This window comes from Peromyscus leucopus, chromosome 15 (assembly GCF_004664715.2).
Source record: "Peromyscus leucopus breed LL Stock chromosome 15, UCI_PerLeu_2.1, whole genome shotgun sequence".
Taxonomy (NCBI): domain Eukaryota; kingdom Metazoa; phylum Chordata; class Mammalia; order Rodentia; family Cricetidae; genus Peromyscus; species Peromyscus leucopus.
Genome location: NC_051076.1, coordinates 5,719,560 through 5,743,068, shown reverse-complemented (window position 1 = coordinate 5,743,068; position 23,509 = coordinate 5,719,560). Strand labels below are relative to the sequence as shown.

The 23,509-nt window shown below is 47.2% G+C and overlaps 1 protein-coding gene across 1 annotated transcript in view; it reads right to left on the bottom strand.

Annotated features, from left to right (window-relative positions):
• Hhat (hedgehog acyltransferase) overlaps positions 1–23,509 on the bottom strand; it is a 268,490-nt gene that overhangs the window by 188,478 nt on the left and 56,503 nt on the right. The window contains exon 7 of the mRNA XM_028882840.2: positions 20,517–20,688. Coding sequence (XP_028738673.1) covers positions 20,517–20,688 — 172 coding nt within the window. The remainder of the gene's footprint in view (positions 1–20,516; positions 20,689–23,509) is intronic.

Below are 23,509 nucleotides of genomic sequence, written 5' to 3'. Positions count from 1 at the left end.
GAATTGCTTCAGTGAAAACTTGCAGTGGGGCAAAGGTCAGCTGCACAGCCCACTGCCTTCTCTCAGGCTCTCACTACACTTATGACAGTGTGTTTTGTCAGACACTGTGATAAGTGACTAATAAGAACACTGTTCTGTGACTGTCACATCCGCCCACAGTTATACATACGTACGTACAGCCATCCAAGTAAATCACAAACTCCTTCAGATCAGAAATAATGCCTCATACTCCCTGCATTCCTGGAGCCTAATATCCGACAGAGAGCACATTCTTTATAAATACCACCTTGGAAAGCTGCTAAATGAGTGAGTCACTTACAGTATAAGACCTTCCTGTCCTGCACTTCCGGAGACTGTATCGACAGCGTACCATCGGTTCAGAGGGCTGAGTTCCTACCGAATCTCAGACCTGGTGTCGGATTAGTTCTCGGTGGATTTGGTACTTTGCATTCTCAGCAAACAGAATACAAGTGGGAAGTAAATATTCAACAGAAGCCCTGCACTTAGGTTACTCAGAGTACTCCAGCGGCCTAGCAGACGGTCACCGCCAAGCATCAGTGCTGCCAACCCAGCCTGTCCAGGGAAGAACATGGCTTCCCACCCCACCCCACCCCTATAAGAAGCAGGGCTGATCTCAAGATGGCAGGAGGTGAACGTTAAGTTCTACAGAGAATGCCGGCATTGAAAGGGCTCAGCTCAGCGCCCCGGCGTACAGTCCTTCCCAAACCACACGCCAGCAGACTCGGACTCTTTTTTTGGAATTACCCTACTATGACTCTAATTGGCATAAAGCAGCTAGCAACCATCTTCCAGCTCTAATGTGTCCCCTTCCCTCTCCCTCCCTTTCTCTCGCCCTCTTCCTTTCTCTCTCCTCTCCCTCCCTCTCTCTCCTTCCTCCCTCTGCCTAGACATGCACATGCCACAGTACACAAATGAAGGTCAAAGAAGAATCTTAACTGTTGGTCCTCAAGTCCCACCTTAACACAAGGCTTCTTCATTATTTGCCATGGCATATGCCAGGCTACCTGGCCTGTGAGCTTCCAGGATGCTCCTGTCTCCACCTCCCTTCTCGTCACAGGAGTGTGGCACTAATGTGCTGAGCTGGATGTGGGTTCTGGAGATTTGAACTCAGGTCCTCACACTTGCAACAGCAAATGCTCTACCCACTGAACCATCCCCAGCCCTCTAGTTCTTAAATGAGCTGTTAGAGCTCTGCAATGGGGGTTGAGAACAGGAGGACAGCACGGGCACGCCCACTCCACTCCCCGACCCTGAGTCTCAGCCTCACTGAACTCATTTCCCATCTACCCTTGCACTGGTTAGTTTTTGTCAACTTGACATGAGTTACCTGGGAAGAGGGAACCTCCACTGAGGTGTGGCTTCCATCAGATTGGTCTGTGAATATGTCTGTGAGGTATTTTCATGGCTAATGGTTGATGTGGGAGGGCCTGATGTGGGAGGGCCTACCCCACCCCACCCCACCCCACCCCACGGTGGGCAGAGCCACCCCTGGGCCGGTGGTCCTGGCTTATGGAAGAGAGCAGGATGAGCGAGCTGTGGATAGCAAGCCGCAGCTTCCTCCACGGTCTCAGCTTCAATTCCTGCCTCCAGTTCCTTCCCTCAGCAGTGGGCTGTGATGTGGATGTGGAAGCCAAACAAATCTTTTCGTCCCCCAGTTGATTTTGTTCGTGGTGTTTATCACAGCTACGCACACTAGGGGACCCATCCCCTTCCTCTTACCCACACTCATTCCTCTGCCATAGGTTCCACAACCTCAATATTCTCTGTCAAATTCTACCTTTCTTCAAGGCATCATCCAAATGTCATAATTTCTTCAAGTTCTTCTAAATGCTCAGGCCAAAATAGCCACATGTTATTTTGCAGATAAATAGCATATTACAGCTTCCTGTAAGATCTGCAGGGCAGAGACCACAGTGGATGTTACAGGTTGAGTGTGAAATGTCACCCACAGGCTCATGAATTTGAACACTTGGCTCCCTGCTGGTGGCTGAGGAGGTTGTGGAACTTTAGCAGTTGGGGCCTCACTGAAGAGAGTGGGTGGCTGGAGAGCAGGCTTTGTGGCTCAGAGTCCAGAGTCAGATCAAGCCCAAGCTCTCTACCGCTTCCTAGTTGCCAACTCCATGTAACTAGCCCTTTGTGCCCCACAGCCACAGTGACGAGCCACTCTGGCCACCATGCCTTCCTTGCCATGATGGACTGTGTCCCCTGAACTGTGACCCAGAATAAGTCGTCCTCCTGCAAGCTGCTCCCATCAGACATTCTGCCACAGTAGTGGGAGGAGCTACGGGAACAGCAGCCTCCTGACGTCCCCCTCCCTGGCACCAAGCAGTGCCAGTAGAATGGCAGAGATGAGCAGGGAGGAATCTGCTCAACAGATAAACTCAAAGAATTAACCAACTTTGATATATAATACCCTGATGTTTGTATTTACCCAGCAATGTGTCATAGTGCTGGCCTTGTATAACAGACCAAAAAGCAAAGATTTACAGGGCTAACCAATAGTAGAGATTTGAACCCAACTAACTTCATAAAAAAATCAGTGACATCTCAAATGCCATGAGATGCCACTTCTCAAAGTGATCTCGCTACATAAGATTTATAAATGTTTTTTTTTCTTTTGGTGACATGTTATTTTATAATATAAACTATGTCTTTATAAACTGCATAAATCTTTGTGTTTTCACTTTTGACTAAACATTTAGTCACTTCACATCCAATATCTGTCTTCTACATTATGTGTGTGGAGATGGTCCTCACATTACAAGTTACTCTGCAGATACCATGGCATTCACTTTTCTTGCCTATCAGATTACAGATGCTCAAAGCCCAACCCGGATGGCTGAACATCAGGGCTTCCAAGTGGAAGCGTTTCCTACAGAGGCTTGTCTGCTCCATGTTGTGATCATCAGGTCATCTCTGTGTCACACAGGACACAGGAGTGTAGGGTGGATGAGTTAACCTCTTGAGTTGTTAGCTCCTGAGCAGTTTAAGGGAAACTGCAACCACCTTGCATGACAAACACTTCATGAACCATAGAAGTAGCCAAACAGTGTTATATGTCAGTCAAGGGTTGGGGAGAGGTGCCGCTCAGCTCTGCCAGCTGAGCAAACTAGAAATATAAGGAACATGCCTCAACATAAGATGTCATATGTAATTAGCCAACAGCTGGCTTACCATACAGAGGAAGCTGGAAGTGCTTCAGATCTAGTTCCTGAAATCCTAGCCAGAGGCATCAGGCAAAAAGAAGAGTCCAAATTGGACAAGTCAGTTTGTCACTGTTTGAAAATGACATTAGCTTAGCTGCAGAGATCAAGAACCACACACACACAAAAGAAAAGCTGGTGAAACCAGTCCTCAAATTCAACAAGGCTATAGGACAAAAATGCCAACATATAGGGCTTGGAATACAGCATGGTGCTAGAGCGCTTGTCCGCCGCATGCGAGGCCCTCAGTTCAGTCCAGTACTACAAACCAGCACATACTCGTCAGTGATAAACTATCAAAAAGAGAAACCAAGAAAGCAACAACATTTACAATAGCTACAAAAATAAGTTTCACCGAAATGATAAAAGACTTTGACCATGAAAACTATGAAACATGACGGATTAAACTGAAGGGCGAAAGAAAGGAAGGAAGGAGGGGGTAGAAGGAAGGGGAGTAGAGGAAGAAGGGAGGAAGGGAAGGAGAGAAAGACATCCCATGTTCATGAACTAGAAGAATCAACATTGTTGAAATGACCATACCACCCAAAGTAGGCTGGATATAATTTCTATCAAAATATCAATGTAATTCTTCACATAGCTAGAAAAAAAATATAACATTTATTTGGAACAAAAAAAAACACTTCAAACAGCCATCAAGGACAAAAATTAGAACAGTTTAGAAGGCATTATACTATCTAGCTTGAAAATATATTACAGAGCTATAGCCATCCAAAGAACATGATATCACATTAGACAGACACACAGGCTAATTGAATTGCTGATTTTTCACCAAGGTACTAGGAATACACAGCGGGAAAAGGCAATCTTCTCAACAAATGGTACTTGGAAAACTGGATCTTCTCCTATAGAAGGAAATTAGATCTCTGTCGCTCACTAATTACAAGAATTCAAATACACTAAAGGCTTAAGAATGAAACTTACAAAAAAAAGCATAGAAATTCTTTAGGATGTTAAGACTATTGCTGATATTTTTAGACAAGACTCCAAAACACAGGAATCAAAAGCTGAAGTAGACATACAGGATTACACCAAGATAAATGCTTCTGCTCTATAAAGAAGACAATGATTGGAGCGAAGAGAAAACCTACAGAATGGGGAAATATTTGCAAACTGTCCATCTGACCAGAATATATGAAGAATTCCAAGAACTCGTGGCAAAAAGACAAACCAATTAAAAATAAACATTAGTATCCTTTGGGTTTACACCCAAGAGTGGTATCACTGGGTCTTGAGGTAGGTTGAGTCCCAGTTTGCTGAGAAACCGCCATATTGATTTCCAAAGTGGCCGCACAAGTTTGCCCTCCCACCAGCAATAGAGGAGTGTTCCCCTCACTCCACATCCTCACCAGCTTTAGCTGTCATTAGTGTTTTGATTTTAGCCATTCTGACATGTGTAAGATGGAAACTCAGAGTCGCTTTGATTTGCATTTCCCTGATGGCTAAGGATGTTGAACATTTCTTTAAGTGTTTCTCTGTCATTTGAGAGTCTTCTGGTGAGAATTCTCTGTTTAGGTCTGTACTCCATTTTTTAATTGGATTATTTAGATTTTTGATGTCTAGTTTCTTGAGTTCTTTATATAGTTTGAGGATCAGCCCTCGGTGAGATGTGAGGTTGGTGAAGATCTTTTCCCATTTCTGTAGGCTGCTGTTTTGTCCTATTGGTGGTGTCCTTTGTCTTACAGCAGATTTTCAGTTTCAGGAGGTCCTATTTATTAATTGTCAATCTTAGTGTCTGTGCTACTGGCATTCTATTCAGTATAGTATAGTATAGAATTCTATTCAGTATAGAATAGCCATTGTGTTCAAGGCTATTCCCCACTTTCTCTTCTATCAGGTTCAGTGTAACAGGATTTATATGTTGAGGTCTTTGATCTACTTGGACTTGTGTTTTAGACACTTGCTCAACTATGTTCATAGCAGCATTATTCATAATAGTCAGAACCTGGAAACAACTTAGATGCTCCTCAACCAAAGAATGGATAAAGAAAATGTGGTACATTTACACAATGGAATCCTGACGAACAGAGGGAGGAAGGATTGCAGGAGCCAGAGGGCTCAAGAACACCACAAGGAAACCCACAGGAAAACCCACAACGAACTTGGGCTCTTGGGAACTCAAAGAGTCTGAACCAACAACAAAGGAGCCTGCATGGGACCAATGTAAGCCCTCTATATATATGTGACAGTTGTGGAGCTTGGTCTACTTGTAGGCTCCTAACAATAGGAGCAATGCTGTCCCTAATGCTCTGGCTGGCACTTGGGAACATATTCCTCATGCTGGATTGCCTCGTCCAGCCTAAAGACAAGGGGAGGAGTTTAGTCCTACCAAAACTCGATATGCCATGCTTTGTTGACACTATGAGAGGCCCGCCCCTTTCTAAACAGAAACAGAGAAGGAGTGGATGGGGTGATGTGAGGGGAGGGGAGGGGAGGGGAGGAGGGAAGGGAGGGAAACTGTAATCGGGATGTAAAATAAATGAATGAACTTAATCTAAAAAATTAAATATTACACTGAATAGACATTTCTCAAAAAAAAAAAAAGAGAGAGAGAGAGATACAGGTGGCCAGTGGTGTGTGAGGACATGTTTAGGACCTGCAACCATCATAGACTGCAAATCCAAACCAGAGATGCACCACTCCACTCTAGTAAGAGTGACTATTGCCAAACAGAGATGGACAGCTGTGAGGGGTGGAGAAAAGAGCATGTGTGCACCACTGGAGAGAATGAAAACCACCACAGCATTATGGAAAACAACACACACACACACACACACACACACACTCACAACACACAACACACATGCACACTTATACAACACACACCACACACACACACACACACACACACATTCACAACACACATGCATACATATACAACACACACACACCACACGCACGCACGCACATACACACCTTTCACACACACAAAACACAGGCATACACACACACCAGCTAGCACACAACGCAGCCATCCCACTCCTGACCATATATCCAAAGGGAGTCAATGAGGAATCAGCACCCCAGCGTCTGTGGCCGCACTATTCACACCACTCAGAAACAGAGCAAAGCTAAATAAATGCCCAGCAGTGGGTGAGAAAAACAAAGCGTGGTGTGCAGACACCATGGAATGTTGTTTGTACCAAAATAATGACATCCTGACATGTGTGACGTGTGTTAAATGTGAGATCCTTATGTTACAAGAAATAAGGAAGCACAGAAAGACAGACATACGTCCTCATCGTGTGTGGGATGATGTTGGTACGAGAATATGATATGTGTCTTTCAAGCAGAAGATTTTGGATTTTTCCAACCTAAAGAAACAATAAATGGTGTAAGATATTGCTATGTTTAACCTGATTTAAATATCATACAATGTATGCATGTATCAAAACATAGTATAGCAGTTGGTTCTCAACTATCCTAATGCTTCAACCCTGGGGGAGGGGCTTGGACCTGCCTCAGCTGAATGTACCAGGCTCTGCTGACTCCCCATGGGAGACCCTGCCTTGGAGGAGGTGGGAATGGGTTGAGGGTGGGGAGGAAGGCTGGGAGCAGGAGGAGAGAGGAGAAGGGGATCTGTGGTTGGTATGTAAAGTGAATAGAAAATTTCTTAGTAATAATAATAATAAAACATGCCCGGCAGCCAGGCAGAGGTGACAGAGCAAGGGCCTGGAACTCTCCTGATGAATGTCTGCGCTCTGCAGAGATGAATCACCACAACCTTCCATGGAGCCCAGATAATCCTGTCCCAGAACGCACACATTTCACTACTACGAACAGCCATGTGGAGGCACACAAAACAAATAGGAAAGGAGAAAAGAGATGCATAAGAATAAAAACCACTCAGCTTAGGTTGGTGGCTGTGACAAAGCGGAGGGTGGGAAATGTGATCAGGACAGGGACCCAAAGGGCTGCAAAACTGGTGTCATTTTACTTCTTAAGCTACAGGATAGATTAAACAAATGCTTACTGCATTTTCTTCATTACTTCGTGTGTGTGTGTGTGTGTGTGTGTGTGTGTGTGTGTGTGTGTGTGTGTGTAAAATCTGTCACCTCCATTGTCAGGGCAAGTTCAACAGTCACTTGGTTTCTGAACCCATTATGTCTTAATAGCAGCTGCCTGGGGGTTGGAGAGATGGATCAGCATTAGGACCACTTGATGCTTATGCAGATTAGTTGGATCTAGTTCCCAGCACCCACATGGAACTCAATCATCTGTAATTCCACTTCCATTTCTAGCCCTGGGGGCACTGTACTCATATGCACGCACATTAAGATTCTGTTCAGTAGTGGTACCCAGCAGCCACCAGACAAGGGGGACCTGCCACCTTAGCCACCTCACCTCGTAGACTCAGACCCAACCCCAGGGTAGACATGGAGCCTGAGCCTGTATGACGAAACAGACCAAAAGACAGGGCACCCTTTAATGCCGAAGGAGGCTACTGTACATAGGGGAAAAGCAAAGACAGAGAAACAGTCTGGGGTCCTCACCCACGCTAGCCTCAAAGAACATTTGCTAAACAAATGTGTGAGGGAAACAAGGAGAGGAGGTACAGGGAAAACACCTACAGAATGGCTGTACCCTTCATGACTTGATTCAAGCTCACAGCTCAGCGAAGCCAGGACACTCACTGACCCTTCATCCAGAAGAGATGGATGGTCAGAGAGGGTAAAAAGGACCTCAGCCGCCAAGGACCATCATCTTAGAAGCCTGTTGGCCACCACAAAAGAAGATCCCAGCCAAGGTCAAGGTCACCTGGGCCTCAGGCAGTCTGTCCAGAACAGGACTTCAGCTTCTAACTCTATGGGACCTGCTGTCACTCTCCCCAGGTGACAGGAGACTGGATGAAACTGGGCAGCTGAAAACCAAATCTCTCCCAGGTAATCGTGTCTTCTGCCAAGATACCTCTAACCCTCCAGCTCAGGGTCAAAAGGAGCAAAACGAACTCCTAGGAGTGTTACCTCCCAGAGGGCTCACTCTTCGGATGCTTTAAATGTGAGAAAATTGAATTTAATAATAATAAAAATTGAGTTTCCTCTTATAAGATGTAAGCAACCATCTTTTCAAAGAAAGGGTATCCTGCTGAGCAGAGGGCCACTCTATAGAACAGTAAATCCTATTTGCTCAGCCCTTTATCGATTACTTTTATCATTTACATCACACTGAAGATGAAAACTGTGTCTGATAAAAACAAAGAAGACTCAACCAAACTTTCCTTAAGTATAGTGTGTTCTAAAAGCATTTTACTATGGGAAAATATGAACACAAACAAAACCCTGAATAGTAAAGCGGAACAGGCATGCTAAATTGGGAGTTTAAGGCAATAAGTACTATTCCCAACTTCATCGTGACACAATTACACCCTCCTGACATCACCTCATATCTGATCCAGAATGTGCCCATTAGGAACACTCCATGAGGGCTGGGGAGGAGGTTCAGTGGTTAGAGCATTTATTGCTCTTGCACAGGACCCAGGTTCAGTTTGCAGTATCCACCCCAGGTGGGTTCTGACACCCTCTTCTGTTCTCCATGGGTACTGCAAACACGTGGCACATATACAGACAGGCAGGTGCACACATGTAAATTTAGGAGGAGGAGGAAGAGGGTGCCACTCTCCCTCACAGAGCTGACTACTGTTACTAAAGGGACATATGGTCAAACTCGAGTTTCTATCACAGACTGCTCAGCCTCCATCCAAAGGCTTCTTATTGCAGAAGGCAGTGGTTAGCGCTGAGACTCACAGCAGGGGAAGCCCCGGAGGGAAAGTGGAACACTCACCTATAAATAAGATGTCTGTATCACCCCTGCTGAGGTTTGGAGAACACCACAGAGGAGGGGGGAAGAATCGGAGAGCTGGGGAGGAGTGTTATAAAAAGATGCTTTCTGGACAGGCCACGGCCACTGCACATGAACTCAGACCTGCACAAGATTGAACCCATCAGCATCCCAATGTAGATGGGGCTCCCAAGGCCCCGCTCCTCCCTGAGGGCCAGTTAATGCCTGCTGGGAGGTGGGTGTCCTTTTCCTCCATTGTATGGCCACTGGTTAGTGGCTGGTGCTCCAGTGAACGAGCCCCTCCCCGTGTTCAAGCAAGCAGCCCCAGGTAGAGTCAGTGACACAGCCCAAAGACGTGAAAGTATGAGGGGCACTAGTTGGAAAGAAGGGCGTGGGGATGAGCGGGAAATGACTAAAATTCACTATGTACATGTATGAGACTGTCAAGCTGTTTTTTTTTTCATTTCAATTTTTAAAAATCCAATACAATAACAGGCCACACACCCAGCCAAGCAAGGCTCAAGGAAATGACATGGGAAGAGAAGAGAGTTTTACACAGAACCAAGTATTCTGAGAGTCTGAAAAGTAAATTTTCAACTGGAGGCGATGAGTCACTTTACCTAGGAGAAGTGATGTACAAAAATCTATGTGTGAAAAGAACTGAAAATTAACAAAACTAAAGGACTCTATTGTGTAACCTTCAAGGAAGCAAGAATTCTTCCACAAAAGGAAATATTGTCTCCCCAACACTGATGATTTCATAGTTCCATGCCAATTCTGCTTCAAGAGGGAAGATTTGCCTATTTTATGCATTTAAGAAGTTATCTGTAACCCGGGTCTCTAGGGCACAATAATGAAAACCATGACGTCCTGAGGGCCGCTGGGGGAAGGGGTCATGGTGGCAGCACATAGATGGTGCAGGAGAACCTGACACCCCTCCAACGCCAGGCCACGCGGGCATCTCCCCTGATCTGCAAACATCACTCTAAAATCAGCCTCACGGCACGCGGAATATCTGTAACCGAGCAGCCACCCTCCCAGGTGGTGAATCCCACAGCACCTTCAGGTTCACACTGCATTAACTTTAAATAACCTTTGGGTTCTAATCCAAGGAGAGAATTTATAAAAATTAATTTTTTCTGCCATATCTTAACAAGCCTTGAAATATTTAACATTTCAAAAAGACGGACGAGGGAAAGGTGCTGTCTGCCAAATATGTGCACCCTCATTTTTCTAAACAATTATCTGGTGTCAAATGTCTTCCTTCCTCCTCCTCGAGATGTTACAGAATTAGCAAAAGCAAGTGGGTGTCTTGAAGGCATCCTGTTTCCATGTAGACGGGCACACGGACAGCACCTCAGTCTAAACCCTGAGCACGAAACCCTGGACCAGGAACCCTTAGGAGACGGGTGTGTCTGCACGCCACTCTGACCAAGGCATAGTTAAGGCTTTGGAAAGAGACTCCAGGACACTCCAGGAGTTCGGCTTCATCTCTGTCACTGAAAACTGAACCCCCTTGCCCCTCTTAAACCCAATGCCAAAGCTCTTTCCTCACTAGACCCCTCCCATCTCCTGTGCCTGGATTTATCACACTTTCAGTGTGAAGAAACGCTGTCCGATAGCAAGCTGAAGAAAACCTGGCCTTTGAGCTCCTCTCAAGAAAAACCACAAGCCGCCTCCTCTGCCCCCCTTAACCTCAGGCTCTGCCACACCGAAGGGTTCCAGCCAGGCTTCCTGTAAGAGTCTGGAGTTCAAAAGAAAATGGGGCTTATCTTCTGGAGACACTGTTGGAGTTTTATGGACAACACGGTGCCTGTGTGACCCTGAGGACAACAAGGGAGGGATTACGGTGAAAGAAAATGGCCTTCCCGTCACCACAGCCACAGCTGGGGATGGAAACACAGGGGCCGAGTCCAGAAGGTGCCTTTGATTTTCTAAAATAGCACTGTTTTATTTTTATTTACGTGTATGTGTAGGGGCCTGCATATACATATGTGTACCACATGTGTGCACGTGTGCCTGGTGCCCATGAAGACCATCGGCTCCCCTAAACTGGAGTTACAGACGGTTGTGAGCCACCACATGGGAGCTGGGAACCACACCTGAGTCCTCTGTGGGAGCAGCAAGTGTCCTAACCACTGAACCATCTCTCCAGGTTTTGAAGGATGATGATTGAGCTGGATGAATAAAAACCTATGCAAATGTGTATAAACACCAAGGCCACAGCCCAGCAGCCAGGGAGGCAGGTTCAGAGGTGGTCACGGGAGAGGCATGACAGCCTCACACACTTACAGCCACAGCCCTAGACATCAAGGAGACTTTTGTGTTTTAGAAAGACCCGTGCGCAAAAAAAAAAAAAAAAAAAAAAAAAAAAACAGGGAGGGTAGGACACGCAGTAAAAGCCAGTGCGTGAGGAGGAGCCTGGCTGAGGAGCCCGTCCCCGGTTGTAGGTTGTTGGTGTGGCCACCCACACCTTTACCAAGGTCTGTGACACAGGCTTCTACCTGGAGCAGGTGAGTGTCTCATTCCTGGTGCTTGTATCCAAACCGATAAAACGGCCGAATGCCACACAACAGTCGGGGGGCAGCAGGATGACCCCACAAGCAAACTAATGAGGCCCAAGGTGAGGGACAGGCACAGCCACCACCCGGCACCCGGGCAGAAAAACGCGTTCTACTTGAAATCTGTAAACTTGAGAAAATTTAAAATACATATGTTTTACTAGAGAATTCTTAATTTTGCAAGGGTATTTCATGAAAAGGACTCTGAAGTCATAACATGAGGACATCTTGAAAGCTGGAATGAGAATGAATATTCTCCTCTCTGGTCAAGAAGCAACAGATACAGAAATATACACACACATACACATGTGTATATGCTTATACACACACACATATACATACATACACACATACACATGTGCATATGCTCATACACACACATACATACACACATGTACACTCATACACATGTGCATATGCTCATACACACACATACATACACACATGTACACTCATACACATGTGCATATGCTCATACACACACATACATACACACATGTACACTCATACAATGCATACATACACAGTACACTCATACAATGCATTACATATATATGCATGCAAACACACATACACTCATACATGCATATACATATATATACACACATAAAATCATACACTTACACACACACCACCACCACCACCACATCAACATACTTTGTCAATTTCTAAAGAGAAGCCAAATATCAGGCTAATAAAATTTTATCTGACTTCTAGAACTTTTCATCTAGAGATCAGCAAGCTTCTACTGCCCCCTCCTGGCCCTCTCTAGTATGTCCGCCCTGAACCGCTAACGGTGATCTCTCCCTCCTCCCCTCTCCCTCTCTCTCTATACGTGCCCCCTCCTCTCCCCCTGTCTGCCAGGACAGCACTGAACTAAACATGACCCGCCTCCCAGACATAGCTGTGCTACTTACATGGGGCTGCTGGCCATGGGACTGGCGTGCAGGCGCTGCCTCCAGCTAGGACCACGGGGACCCTGGGGGGGGGAGCAGACCCGTGTCTGGGCCGATACATGCGAGCCCAGCTTGTGGGGCAGTCTTAACACAAAACTCAGAACTTTAGGTTGAGGGCTGCCACCTCCCAGGTAACCTCACCTCCCCCGCTGCCCTGTGGTCCATGTGCTGATGTGTGCAGTCTCTGTGAGGGGCTGGGCAGCCTGGCATCGGAGGCTCCGCCCCGCAATCTGACAGACTACAAGGCACAGGTGTGACTGTTCCCGTTCACTGAGCGTCTCCACAGCTATTGCCCTCAGCTGCCAACGAAGGGCTCTGGGTAAGTACCACGGTCCTTTCTTAAAATTCATTTTATTTTTATGTGTATGGTTGTTGGCTGTATGTCTGTCTATCTGTCTCTGTATGTATGTAAGTGTACCACATGTGTGCCCTGTGCCCAGAATATGGCATTGATACCCGGGAACTAGAGTTAGAGGGTTGTGAGCCACCATGTGGGTGCTGGGAATTGAACCCCGTCTTCTGGAAGAGCAGCTTAACCCTTGAGCCACCTCTCCAGCTCCAGGACTGTGATTATTAATTTACAGGCAAACACATTGGAATTCTGAGATCAGTGGTTTGTCCAAGCTAACAGAATTGGTTATGACTAAAAGTCACATGTTCTCAATCATGCTTGAGAACACAGGGAGTATGAGGGTATGTGGTGTGTGTGTGTGTGTGTGTGTGTGTGTGTGTGTATGTGTGTGTGTGTGTCTGTGTGTGTGTGTCTGTGTGTGTGTCTCTGTGTGTGTGTGTGTGTCTGTGTGTGTGTCTGTGTGTCTGTGTGTGTGTGTGTCTGTGTCTGTGTGTCTGTGTGTGTGTGTCTGTGTGTGTGTGTGTCTGTGTGTCTGTGTGTCTGTGTGTCTGTGTGTGTCTGTGTCTGTGTGTCTGTGTGTGTGTCTGTGTGTGTGTGTGTCTGTGTGTCTGTGTGTGTGTGTGTGTGTGTGTGTGTGTGTGTCTGTGTGTGTCTGTGTGTCTGTGTCTGTGTCTGTGTGTCTGTGTGTGTATCTGTGTGTGTGTGTGTCTGTGTCTGTGTGTCTGTGTGTGCGCACACATGCAGGGACACACAAGCTACGACATGCATACCTAGAGGTCAGAGGAGGACATCGGGGTCTTCTATCACTCTCTGCAGTATTCCCCTGAGACGGGGTCTCTCCTGAACCTGGAGCTCATCAAGATTTTCTTAGACTGGCTGGCTAGTAAGCCCCAGCAATCCTCCTGTCTCAGCAAACCCTTCTCCCCATAGTGTCAGGGTGAAGACGCGGGCAGCCACATCAGGCTTTTTGTGAGGGCTGGAGATCAGAATTCACTACCACCACCGCAGGACACCTGCCGTTCACGGCAAAGGCGTATGCCTGACACATTGCCCTGTTCACACTTAACAACTAGCTCGCTACCGTTGGAGGCACTGGGGGCACCATGGCACGTAAGTCCAATGAGACGTCTCCTTTGAGGAGCTTATATGTGTGGTGGGAGGCAGAGAGGCAAGGAGAACTTCAGGTTGTGACAAGCCCTGTGCTGAGAACATGAAGGTGATGGGAACATGTTTTTTCTCTTTTGCTCTTTGGGGGGCCCGCCACCCACCTCCCAAATAAATCACACACAGAGGCTTATTATTACTTATGAATGCCCAGCCTTAGCTTGGCTTGTTTCTAGCCAGCTTTTGTTAAATTATCCCATCTATCTCTGGGCCTTTCCCATTCTCTTACTTCTGTAAATCTTACTCTTACTCCATGGCTTGCTGCGTAGCTGGGTACCTGGCCCCTGGAGTCCTCTTCCTTCTCTGGCTACTTATTCTTTTCTCTCCTAGATTTCTCCTTCTATTTATTCTCTCTGCCTGGCAGCCCCATCTATCCTTCCTCCTGCCTTGCTATTGGCTGTTCAGCTCTTTATTACTCCCCAACAGGAACATGGGGAGGCTATTTCTGTTTGGGTAACCAGGAAAGCTTCTCGGGGTGAGTGGCATTTAAACTGTGATGGGAACAAGAAGTCAAAGGCAGCAATGGAGGCAAAAGGCGGGGGCGTCCCACCCTGAAGGAAGAGCTAATGCAAGCGGGGGGGGGGGGGGGGGTGTCCACGCTTGCTGTGTCTAAAGACAAAGCCCTGTGTGCTGCAGCACTGAGGCAGGAGAAAGGCTGGAGGACGGGCAGACAGACATGGACAGAAACCAAGGTACGTGGCTCTTGGCTTAGGAAGCACCGTCCGCTTGAGAGCTTTGGGAAGCCACCCAGCTATTGGGAACATGCTGCTTTCCAAAGAGATCACACCATTCTAGAATAGGCTTTACCCAGAATGCTAATGTCCCAATCAGCCCATTCCTCGTAGTACACTGTGATCTGAGTCTTTTCTAGTCTATATTTTTCCATAAAAAGACATGTATTTGAAAGATTTCAAATATAATTTAGCTCTAAGAAGGGAAAAGGTCCATCCCATCTGAGCACACAGAGTATAAGTGATGGGTTCATAACCTGCATATCAAAGCTAATGGGATTTCTGCCAGGCTCTCATAAAGCCTTGGGTGTCTGGTAGAATGGCTCAGTTCAGAAGGAAGTTCAGCCAGAGATCCCCACAATTCCTCCCGGCAGAGCCACACCCTGGGGCTCTGGCCCAGACTGTTCTTTCCACCAGTCATGGGTAGGAAAATCATCTAACTGCAATGCCCTCCAGATGCAGAATCTGTACCCAGAGCAAAGTGAGGTTTGAGACAAGGGGCAGGGAGACTCAAGACAGAGAGAAGGGGGTGTGAAAACTCTCAGCTTTCCCAGCATTAAGGTGGGGAGGGCTTATATCTTAAAGCTTTGCAGTTGGAGGATGTACAAATTAGTACAGCCACTCTGGAAATCAGTATGGAGAATCCTTAAAAACTGAAAATAAGTCTACCCTATACCCAACTATATCACTCCTTGGCATATGCCTAAGGACTCAACATCATACCCCACAGATACTTGCTTTAAAATGTCCACAGCTGCCCTAGTCACAATAGCCATAAAATGGAAACAACATAAATGCCCTTAAACAGATGAGTGGATAATGAAGTTGTGGTACATATACACAATGGAATACTATTCAGCTATAAATAAAAATGAAATCATGCAGAAAAGAACTCTACAGAATCTAACTTTGGCTATCAATACAAGTGTGCACATATCAGTAATTCAAGACATCATATAGTAGTGGTGGGAGCTGGGAGCATTGCCTGTCTTGGGAGTGTTTGGAAACACCAACATCACAGCCACCCAGGTGTGTGTGTGCCATATTGTCTGATGTTCTTGGGGAAATCATAGTTGAGTAATAGAATGATTCCAGGCAGTAAGAATGCTGGTGGGTTTACCAGGTGTGAAAGTGTGATGTGCTGTGTGTGTCTCCAAGAGGGCCCTAAGACATTCCCCTCACCACAACCCTAAGAAATGGATCAGTGTGGGGAGAAGAGGCACTCCCAAGTGTGCTGATGAGGTCATTCTCTGGGCCACAGATGCCTGGGGGACAGTAAGATTCTTCATTCCTATGTAAAGACCAAACTACTTAAGTAATAATGATATAATATGTCAGGTGTGGTGGTACACACCTTTAGTACTCAGGAAGTAGAAGCAGATGAATAGCTGTGAGTTCCAGGCTTGCCTGGTCTACATAAGCAAGTTCCAGGTCAACCAAGGCTGCTGTGGGATGGTCTGTATGTCAAATTGCTCTGATTGGTCAATAAATAAAACACTGATTGGCCAGTGGCTAGGCAGGAAGTATAGGCGGGACTAACAGAGAGGAGAAAAGAAAGAACAGGAAGGCAGAAGGAGTCACTGCCAGCCACTGCCAGGACAAGCAGCATGTAAAGATGCCAGTAAGCCATTAGCCACGTGGCAAGGTATAGATTTATAGAAATGGGTTAATTTAAGATATTAGAACAGTTAACAAGAAGCCTGCCACGGCCATACAGTTTGTAAGCAATATAAGTCTCTGTGTTTACTTGGTTGGGTCTGAGCAGCTATGGGACTGGCGGGTGACAAAGATTTGTCCTGACTATGGGCAAGGCAGGAAAACTCTAGCTACACAAGGCTACAGAGAGATCATGGTTTTTTGGTCTGTTTTTTTTTTATTTTATTTTATTTTTAAAGGCACAACCGTGGCACTTCATTCCAAGGCAAAGTTGTCATGATTTTCACGTGGATATATGGTCACAGGGCAGACAAGACACTGAACCACAGGGATGTGACTGTAACACAATTTGACCTTAAGTGGGTGGGGAGGACATTGTTTGACTTTGCACATTGTGAACAGAATGACTTCAGGAGATCTTAGGGAGAGGAGATTTATTCGGCACATGGTTTCAGAGGTTTTGGTGCCCAGTCATTTGGCTCTAGGCATTTTGATAGAAGCCACAAGTATAATTCACATTCATCAGACTTTCAAAACTAAAAGCCAAAATCAAGTGTCAATGAGACACAAAGGGAGCAAAAAGTATCTTGGCCAGCCAGAAGACTGATCTGGTATTAGTGTGAAAGTCTGAGCATGCACACTGCACAAGAGCCAGTCATTCCCTGTCTGGGCACATGCATGAGAGCAGGGTCTCACACACACGCTGGAAGGACTCGGCCAGCTGGCTGGTTCCTGGCCAACATCTAATAGTGTGAAACAGAACATCAAAACACATTATCGGTGGAATAGATTATTGCCTTGTAAGAGTTCACTACACACACACACACACACACACACACACACACACACACACACACACACGAGAGAGAGAGAGAGAGAGAGAGACAGAGACAGAGACAGAGACAGAGAGACAGAGAGACAGAGAGACAGACACAGACACAGACAGAGAGACAGAGAGAGAGAGCTGTGATGCAAAGTGCTTTCCTGACTGTGGGTCAAGTGCCAGAGTTCAACAGCACTGCCCTACAGGGAGACTCATGCATGTGAGTTCCAGGAGACTCAGAAATGCAAATACGGCAGGCAAAGCCTGGGAAACTCAAAGGCCCTCCATCCTGTGGAAAAGACACACATGATATCTGGACTCACTGGAAAGATGTCTACCACAAAAACAGGTGATGTACCATAACATGTCTTGAACACCTGGTCCTCATTGGTGATGCTGTTTGGGGAAGTTTAGGAGATGCATACTTGCTGGAGGAAGTATGTCACTGGGGGTGGGCTCTAAGAGTGTATAGCCAAGCCCCCTTCCTGTTCACCCTCTCTGCTTTGTACTTACAGTCAAGATCTGAGTCCTTGGTTGCCTGTATCTTCCTCCGTCCCTATCAATCGCTGCCTTTTGGCTTATGGTTCCTGAGGATCCTTCGTATTAAGGAGGCATGGCAGTGATTAATACGAAGGATCCTTCAGGAACCATAAGCCAAAATAAACTCTTTTGTCTATGAGCTGCCTTGGGTCACAGCGTTTTATCACAGCTACAGAAAAGTAGCTGCTACAGTGTATCAGCATGGATGTGTCTCGGAAACATCGCCAAGCCAAAAGGTCACATCCCAGAGCACTACAGAGTGAATCTGCTCAAATGACATTTTAAAATATACAATTGCTGGGACTTAACTGTGGTCCAAGTACCATGAAAGAGAATGATAAACACACACACACACACACACACACACACACACACACACACACACACACACAAGCAAGGAGAAGTCAATGGGTTCGGCCACAAAGCACTTCTGAAATTCTAGTAAATTCTTGAGCCAGGGAAGGAGACTCACCGGCTGACCAGACTCTCAGTGACCAGTGTGTCACCGTGTCTACTCCTCCCCCTGCTGCTCTCAGGTGTGACTGGCACATGTGATGACTTGTCTTTGCTAGTTAAGCCCCATTTTGAGGTGTTTTTCCACTTTTCATACCTTAGCTGACACAGGCTCAGCACAGGGCTGCAGACCGTCAGTCCTATCCTGTCTGTCTCTATCATTAAAACTTAACAGTATTAGTGACCTCCAGCTACAAACATATGTAGGCAAGGGGAGCCTGGAACATGGAGACACACCCTGACTTCACTGGTACACCATGAGCATGTGCTGAAATATCACACTGTGCTTTGTAGATTTGTGCAACAGGGACATGTTGACAAAAACCGTTCTTAAGAATCCCCCATGCCCAAGAAAATGCTGTTAGGATCTGCACAAAGGTCATTTGGGGTTTTAAATCTACTCAGAAAGAAAAGACTATTATTAAAACAACTCAGCGTTTCCCGGGTCCTGGGAGGCGCCTGTCACATTCTGACTAAGCACATGTGACAACAAGGACAATCGAGATTCCAAAAAATCTATAAATCACCCACCATATAAGGAGGCAGGCTTATACACTTGGCTTCAGAAGCTTAATCTGCCTGGAGTATCACACACACACACATACACACACAGAGGCACAGGCACAGGCACACTCACAGGCACACAAAGACACATGCACACATGTGTACACACATACACACACACATGCACACACGCACACACATACACACACACACACACACACACACGTGCACATGCGCACACACATACACCTACAGGCTGGAAGTCAGACAGCAGACCAATGTAGGAGTTCCTCAAAGGAACCAAGCAGGACAAATGAGAAGGAGGATGGAGATCAGGTCAGAACATGTGTGGCCTCTGTTGTTAGGGGCAGAAGAATAATGGACAATGGTTTCTCACAGACAAATCCTGTAACTGGAGACTGTGTCCTGGGGAAAGAAGACCTCCATCCCAGCTTGCTGCAGGATAAAGATGCAAAGAAGCCAAAGAGACCAACAGAGAAATATGCACATATGCACACTGCATGCACACACACACACACACACACACACACACACACACACACACCATCTACTGTATTTACAGGACATGTACACACTGCACACACACACATACACACCATCTACTGTATTTACAGGACATGTGCACACTGCACACACACACACACACACACATACACACCATCTACTGTATCTACAGGACATGTACACACTGCACACACACACACACACACCATCTACTGTATTTACAGGACATGTACACACTGCACACACACACACATACACACCATCTACTGTATTTACAGGACATGTGCACACTGTACACACACACACACACACACCATCTACTGTATCTACAGGACATGTGCACACTGCACACACACACACACACACACACCATCTACTGTATTTACAGGACATGTACACACTGCACACACACACACATACACACCATCTACTGTATTTACAGGACATGTGCACACTGTACACACACACACACACACACACACCATCTACTGCATCTACAGGACATGTACACACTACAGCACACACACACACACACACACACACACACCATCTACTGTATCTACAGGACATGTGCACATTACACACACACACACACACACACTACCATCTATTGTATCTACAGGACGCATCTTGAGACTACCATGTCACTGACTCCTCAAAGTAGCTCTGCAAGGACAAGTCTTGTTTTTGAGAAGAAGGTGTGCAGACAGGCGTAAGCACCACCCAAGGCTGCCCACCATCGGCTGGGTGAGCTGGGATCCAATCCTAAACCTCCACAACTCTGAAGCTCACAGGAAAAGGGAAGAAAGCGGCCTGACGGGGTCTCAGAGCACCAGCCCCCAGAACAGCCTTCCACGCCAGCCAGCAACTCCACCTTCTCCCGCTGTGTGCAATGCTGCCTCGGGTAGGACGTAGGTCCAGCCATAGGGCGTTTCCAGCCCAAGGAGGAGGTCACTTATCCTTGATTCTCAGTTCACAGGGCACAGCCCTCCCTCCATCAATTACACCAAGCATGTAAAACACACATGTAAAACCTCGGTCACAGGAGGAATAAGATTAAAAAATAAAGCATGTTGGCTCTCAGTCACGGCAACCCAAACACCCACAGGACACCGTCTCTCCAAAGCTAAGGGCTCTTTCTGGTCCTGCTGATGGCCGTTCCCACAGTTACCTAAGGTCCAGCAGGAAACGCTCTCCAGGAGGGGAATGCTGCTGCAGAGGGCATGCATGTACATGAGGTGGACCATCAGTTCGGCCAGCCACCACCAGCAGAGCAGGCGGCCCAGGCCCTTGGCGAGCAGGCAAAGGCTGTGCTTCGGAGAGCTGAGCTCTGGGTGCTGCATCTGAAGAGGAGACGACAGAGAAGGGGTTAGACGGTGCTCGGTCCCAAGCCATGCAGAACGTCTCTCCTGCGGTGTTTCCGATAAGGTTTGCACAAATGATCATTGCCGTTTCTACTGACAGGGCACGGGAGTTTGTTTGTCTTAAGGACACGCGATTTTCCTGGGTAAGAAAGTTACACTCCAGTTGGGAAACTGCCCCAGAACAAGAACAGGTGTGCCAACATGGTACCTACAGCCAAGAACAATGCCAAAGTCTGCGTCTTTCTACCCCAGCCCTGACCTGAGACAGCCCAGGCTGGGCCAGGATTTCAGGTGCTCTGCCCCTTGAAACTGCCTCTCTTTGGGTCCTGGCCACCCTGGCTGTTCACACTTACCACCAGACTCACGCCTGAGCTATTAGGCTGAGGCAACACTAGATACAGGAGAGGGCAGCCAGGGATGGAGTGGGAGTGATGTGAAAGAATTAACGATGTCTGTCAGGCTACCTTAAAAAAAAGAGTAAATACTCAGAGGAGACAAGTGTCTCACTGAGCAGTAATAGACTGGATTCTAGCAGCAGCCGCACAGCTGCATGATCCTGAGAAGTTACTCAAGCCCCTGGGTCTTGGTCTCCTCAAAATAAAGTGAAAATTAAGATGGTAGTGGTGAGATGCGAGTACTAAATCCAGCACCCCCACATTTGAAGTGTGAGTACCAAGTCCAGCACCCCCACATTTGAAGTGTGAGTACCAAGTCCAGCACTCCCACATTTGAAGTGTGAGTACTAAGTCCAGCACCCCCACATTTGAAGTGTGAGTACTAAGTCCAGCACCCCCACATTTGAAGTGTGAGTACTAAGTCCAGCACCCGCACATTTAGAGTGTTAGCAGCTGTCACTAGCAGCTACACGGCCTCTGGGTGTGGATTCGCCTTCTTTCCTCAAGAATCCCCAGAACAAGGGTGGTGTCACAGCAAAGCCTACATTGAATGTCAGGTAGGTGTCTCCATTGTCTATGGGCAGACACACAGAGGGTGGATATCCTGAGCATCCATTATCTGACCCAAGCGCTTCAGACCTTGGGGTTCTGAATATCCATCCCCAGATCATATACCACCCGAGTACTCCAGACTCTGGTCAAAAGCCATTGGAATTTTGCAGCATTTCAGACATTTAAATTATAATCGGTGTGTGGGTGAGGCCATCAGAAAACTCCTCTACCACGGTGACGAAGCTGTGGGGTCACCAACTTGGGGTCACCTCGCTGAGGGGTCACCTCGCTGTGGGGTCACCTCACTGGGACACAGAAGCAAGCCGTCTGGGTGAAAGTGCTAACAGCCTCAGGAGCTATGCTGGCGGATAACAATTCTCACACAGCCGAATCCGTCCACCTTTGAACAGGTGCTGAGCACACGGCCTGCAGCCGAGGTCCCCAGAAACCCAGCCTGCATCTGGGTGCCAGGACCATGCTGGCGTACAGGTCCAACCTGGTGAACAGAGACACTAAGTGGGCAATGGTATAAATTCCGTGTGCCTCTCAGCAAAAGGCCCACGTGGAGGCCTCCTGGGTGTCCCCAAACCACAGGCAGTTCAAAACAGCACAGAGACCTGTGATGAACCGAAAGCATGCGGTCCACCTGGGAGCCGACTGGCTTCCTGATAACAACCTCCCTCCCTCCCAGGAACCTAACTAAACCTTCCCTAAAACTGCTTTTCTGAGGAATATGTCTGTGCCACCGCTGCCAGGAGGGACAGAGCGTCTCCTGTAGCTCCTTCTGATGGATGTGCCTCCACGCGTGGAGCCACAGAAATGCAGATTCCTTAACTGCACGGGCGCACACAGGAGAAGGGTCCTCACCCAACTGCTCTGTCAATTCACTCTAACCTAAAAAAGGAAAGGGGGAGGGGTGTCGGGGCTGGGGAGATGGCTCAGTGGGTAAAAGTCTTGTCAAATAAACAGGAGGACCCACGTATGGTCCAGAACCCACATAAAAGTCAGGCACAGTAATCCACACTTGTAATCCCAGAACTGAGGAGGCAGACGGGGTTCACATCCCTGGCCAGTCAGCCTAGCCTACATGGCAAGCTGCTGAGGAGAGACCCTGCTTAAAAAAAAAATTAATGGCTCCTGCACATATGTACTTATGAAACACACACACACACACACACACACACACACACACACGCACACACACGCACACACACGCACACACACATGCATACACACACATGCACACATATGCTCAAACTCACAGACACACACATGTGTGCACACACACATGCACACACACACACATGAGTAGTCATTTGCCTTTCTGGAAGGCTGTGCATCCTGACAGTCCATTTACACTTGAATGTAATGGAGTCTCTTCTATTCAACGTCGTTTGTCCCTGGTCTCGCAGCAGGAGGGACAGGGTGCTGCACAGCGCTCTTCCTCAGAGCTGCACAGAAAGCATCCGTCTGAGGCACTGTCGACCTTAAGATCACCGGAAACTGCCAGGGTGGGAATTTCAAGCTCAGACTCCGCTGAGAAACACACATTAAGTCGTCTGCCAACTGTATTTTAAAACGCATTATGATTTAAAATCTCATTTCATGCAAATTGCATAAAAGGGAACGTCGTCTTTCTCCGGAGACTGGGATGGCAGCTGTCAGAGATGAGAGGTTTGACTTTGCGCAGGAGTCATGCACGCGCCTGAAAGCAGCAAAGGCCTTTCCCGGGGCCAGTGTGCCCTCTGCAGGGGCACACGTACCTCAGCCCGTCCCTTCCAAGTCGGGGCGGCTTCTCCGCATCATCCAGGTCCCTACCTACTCCCCATGAAACGCTTCTTACTCAGGCTGGT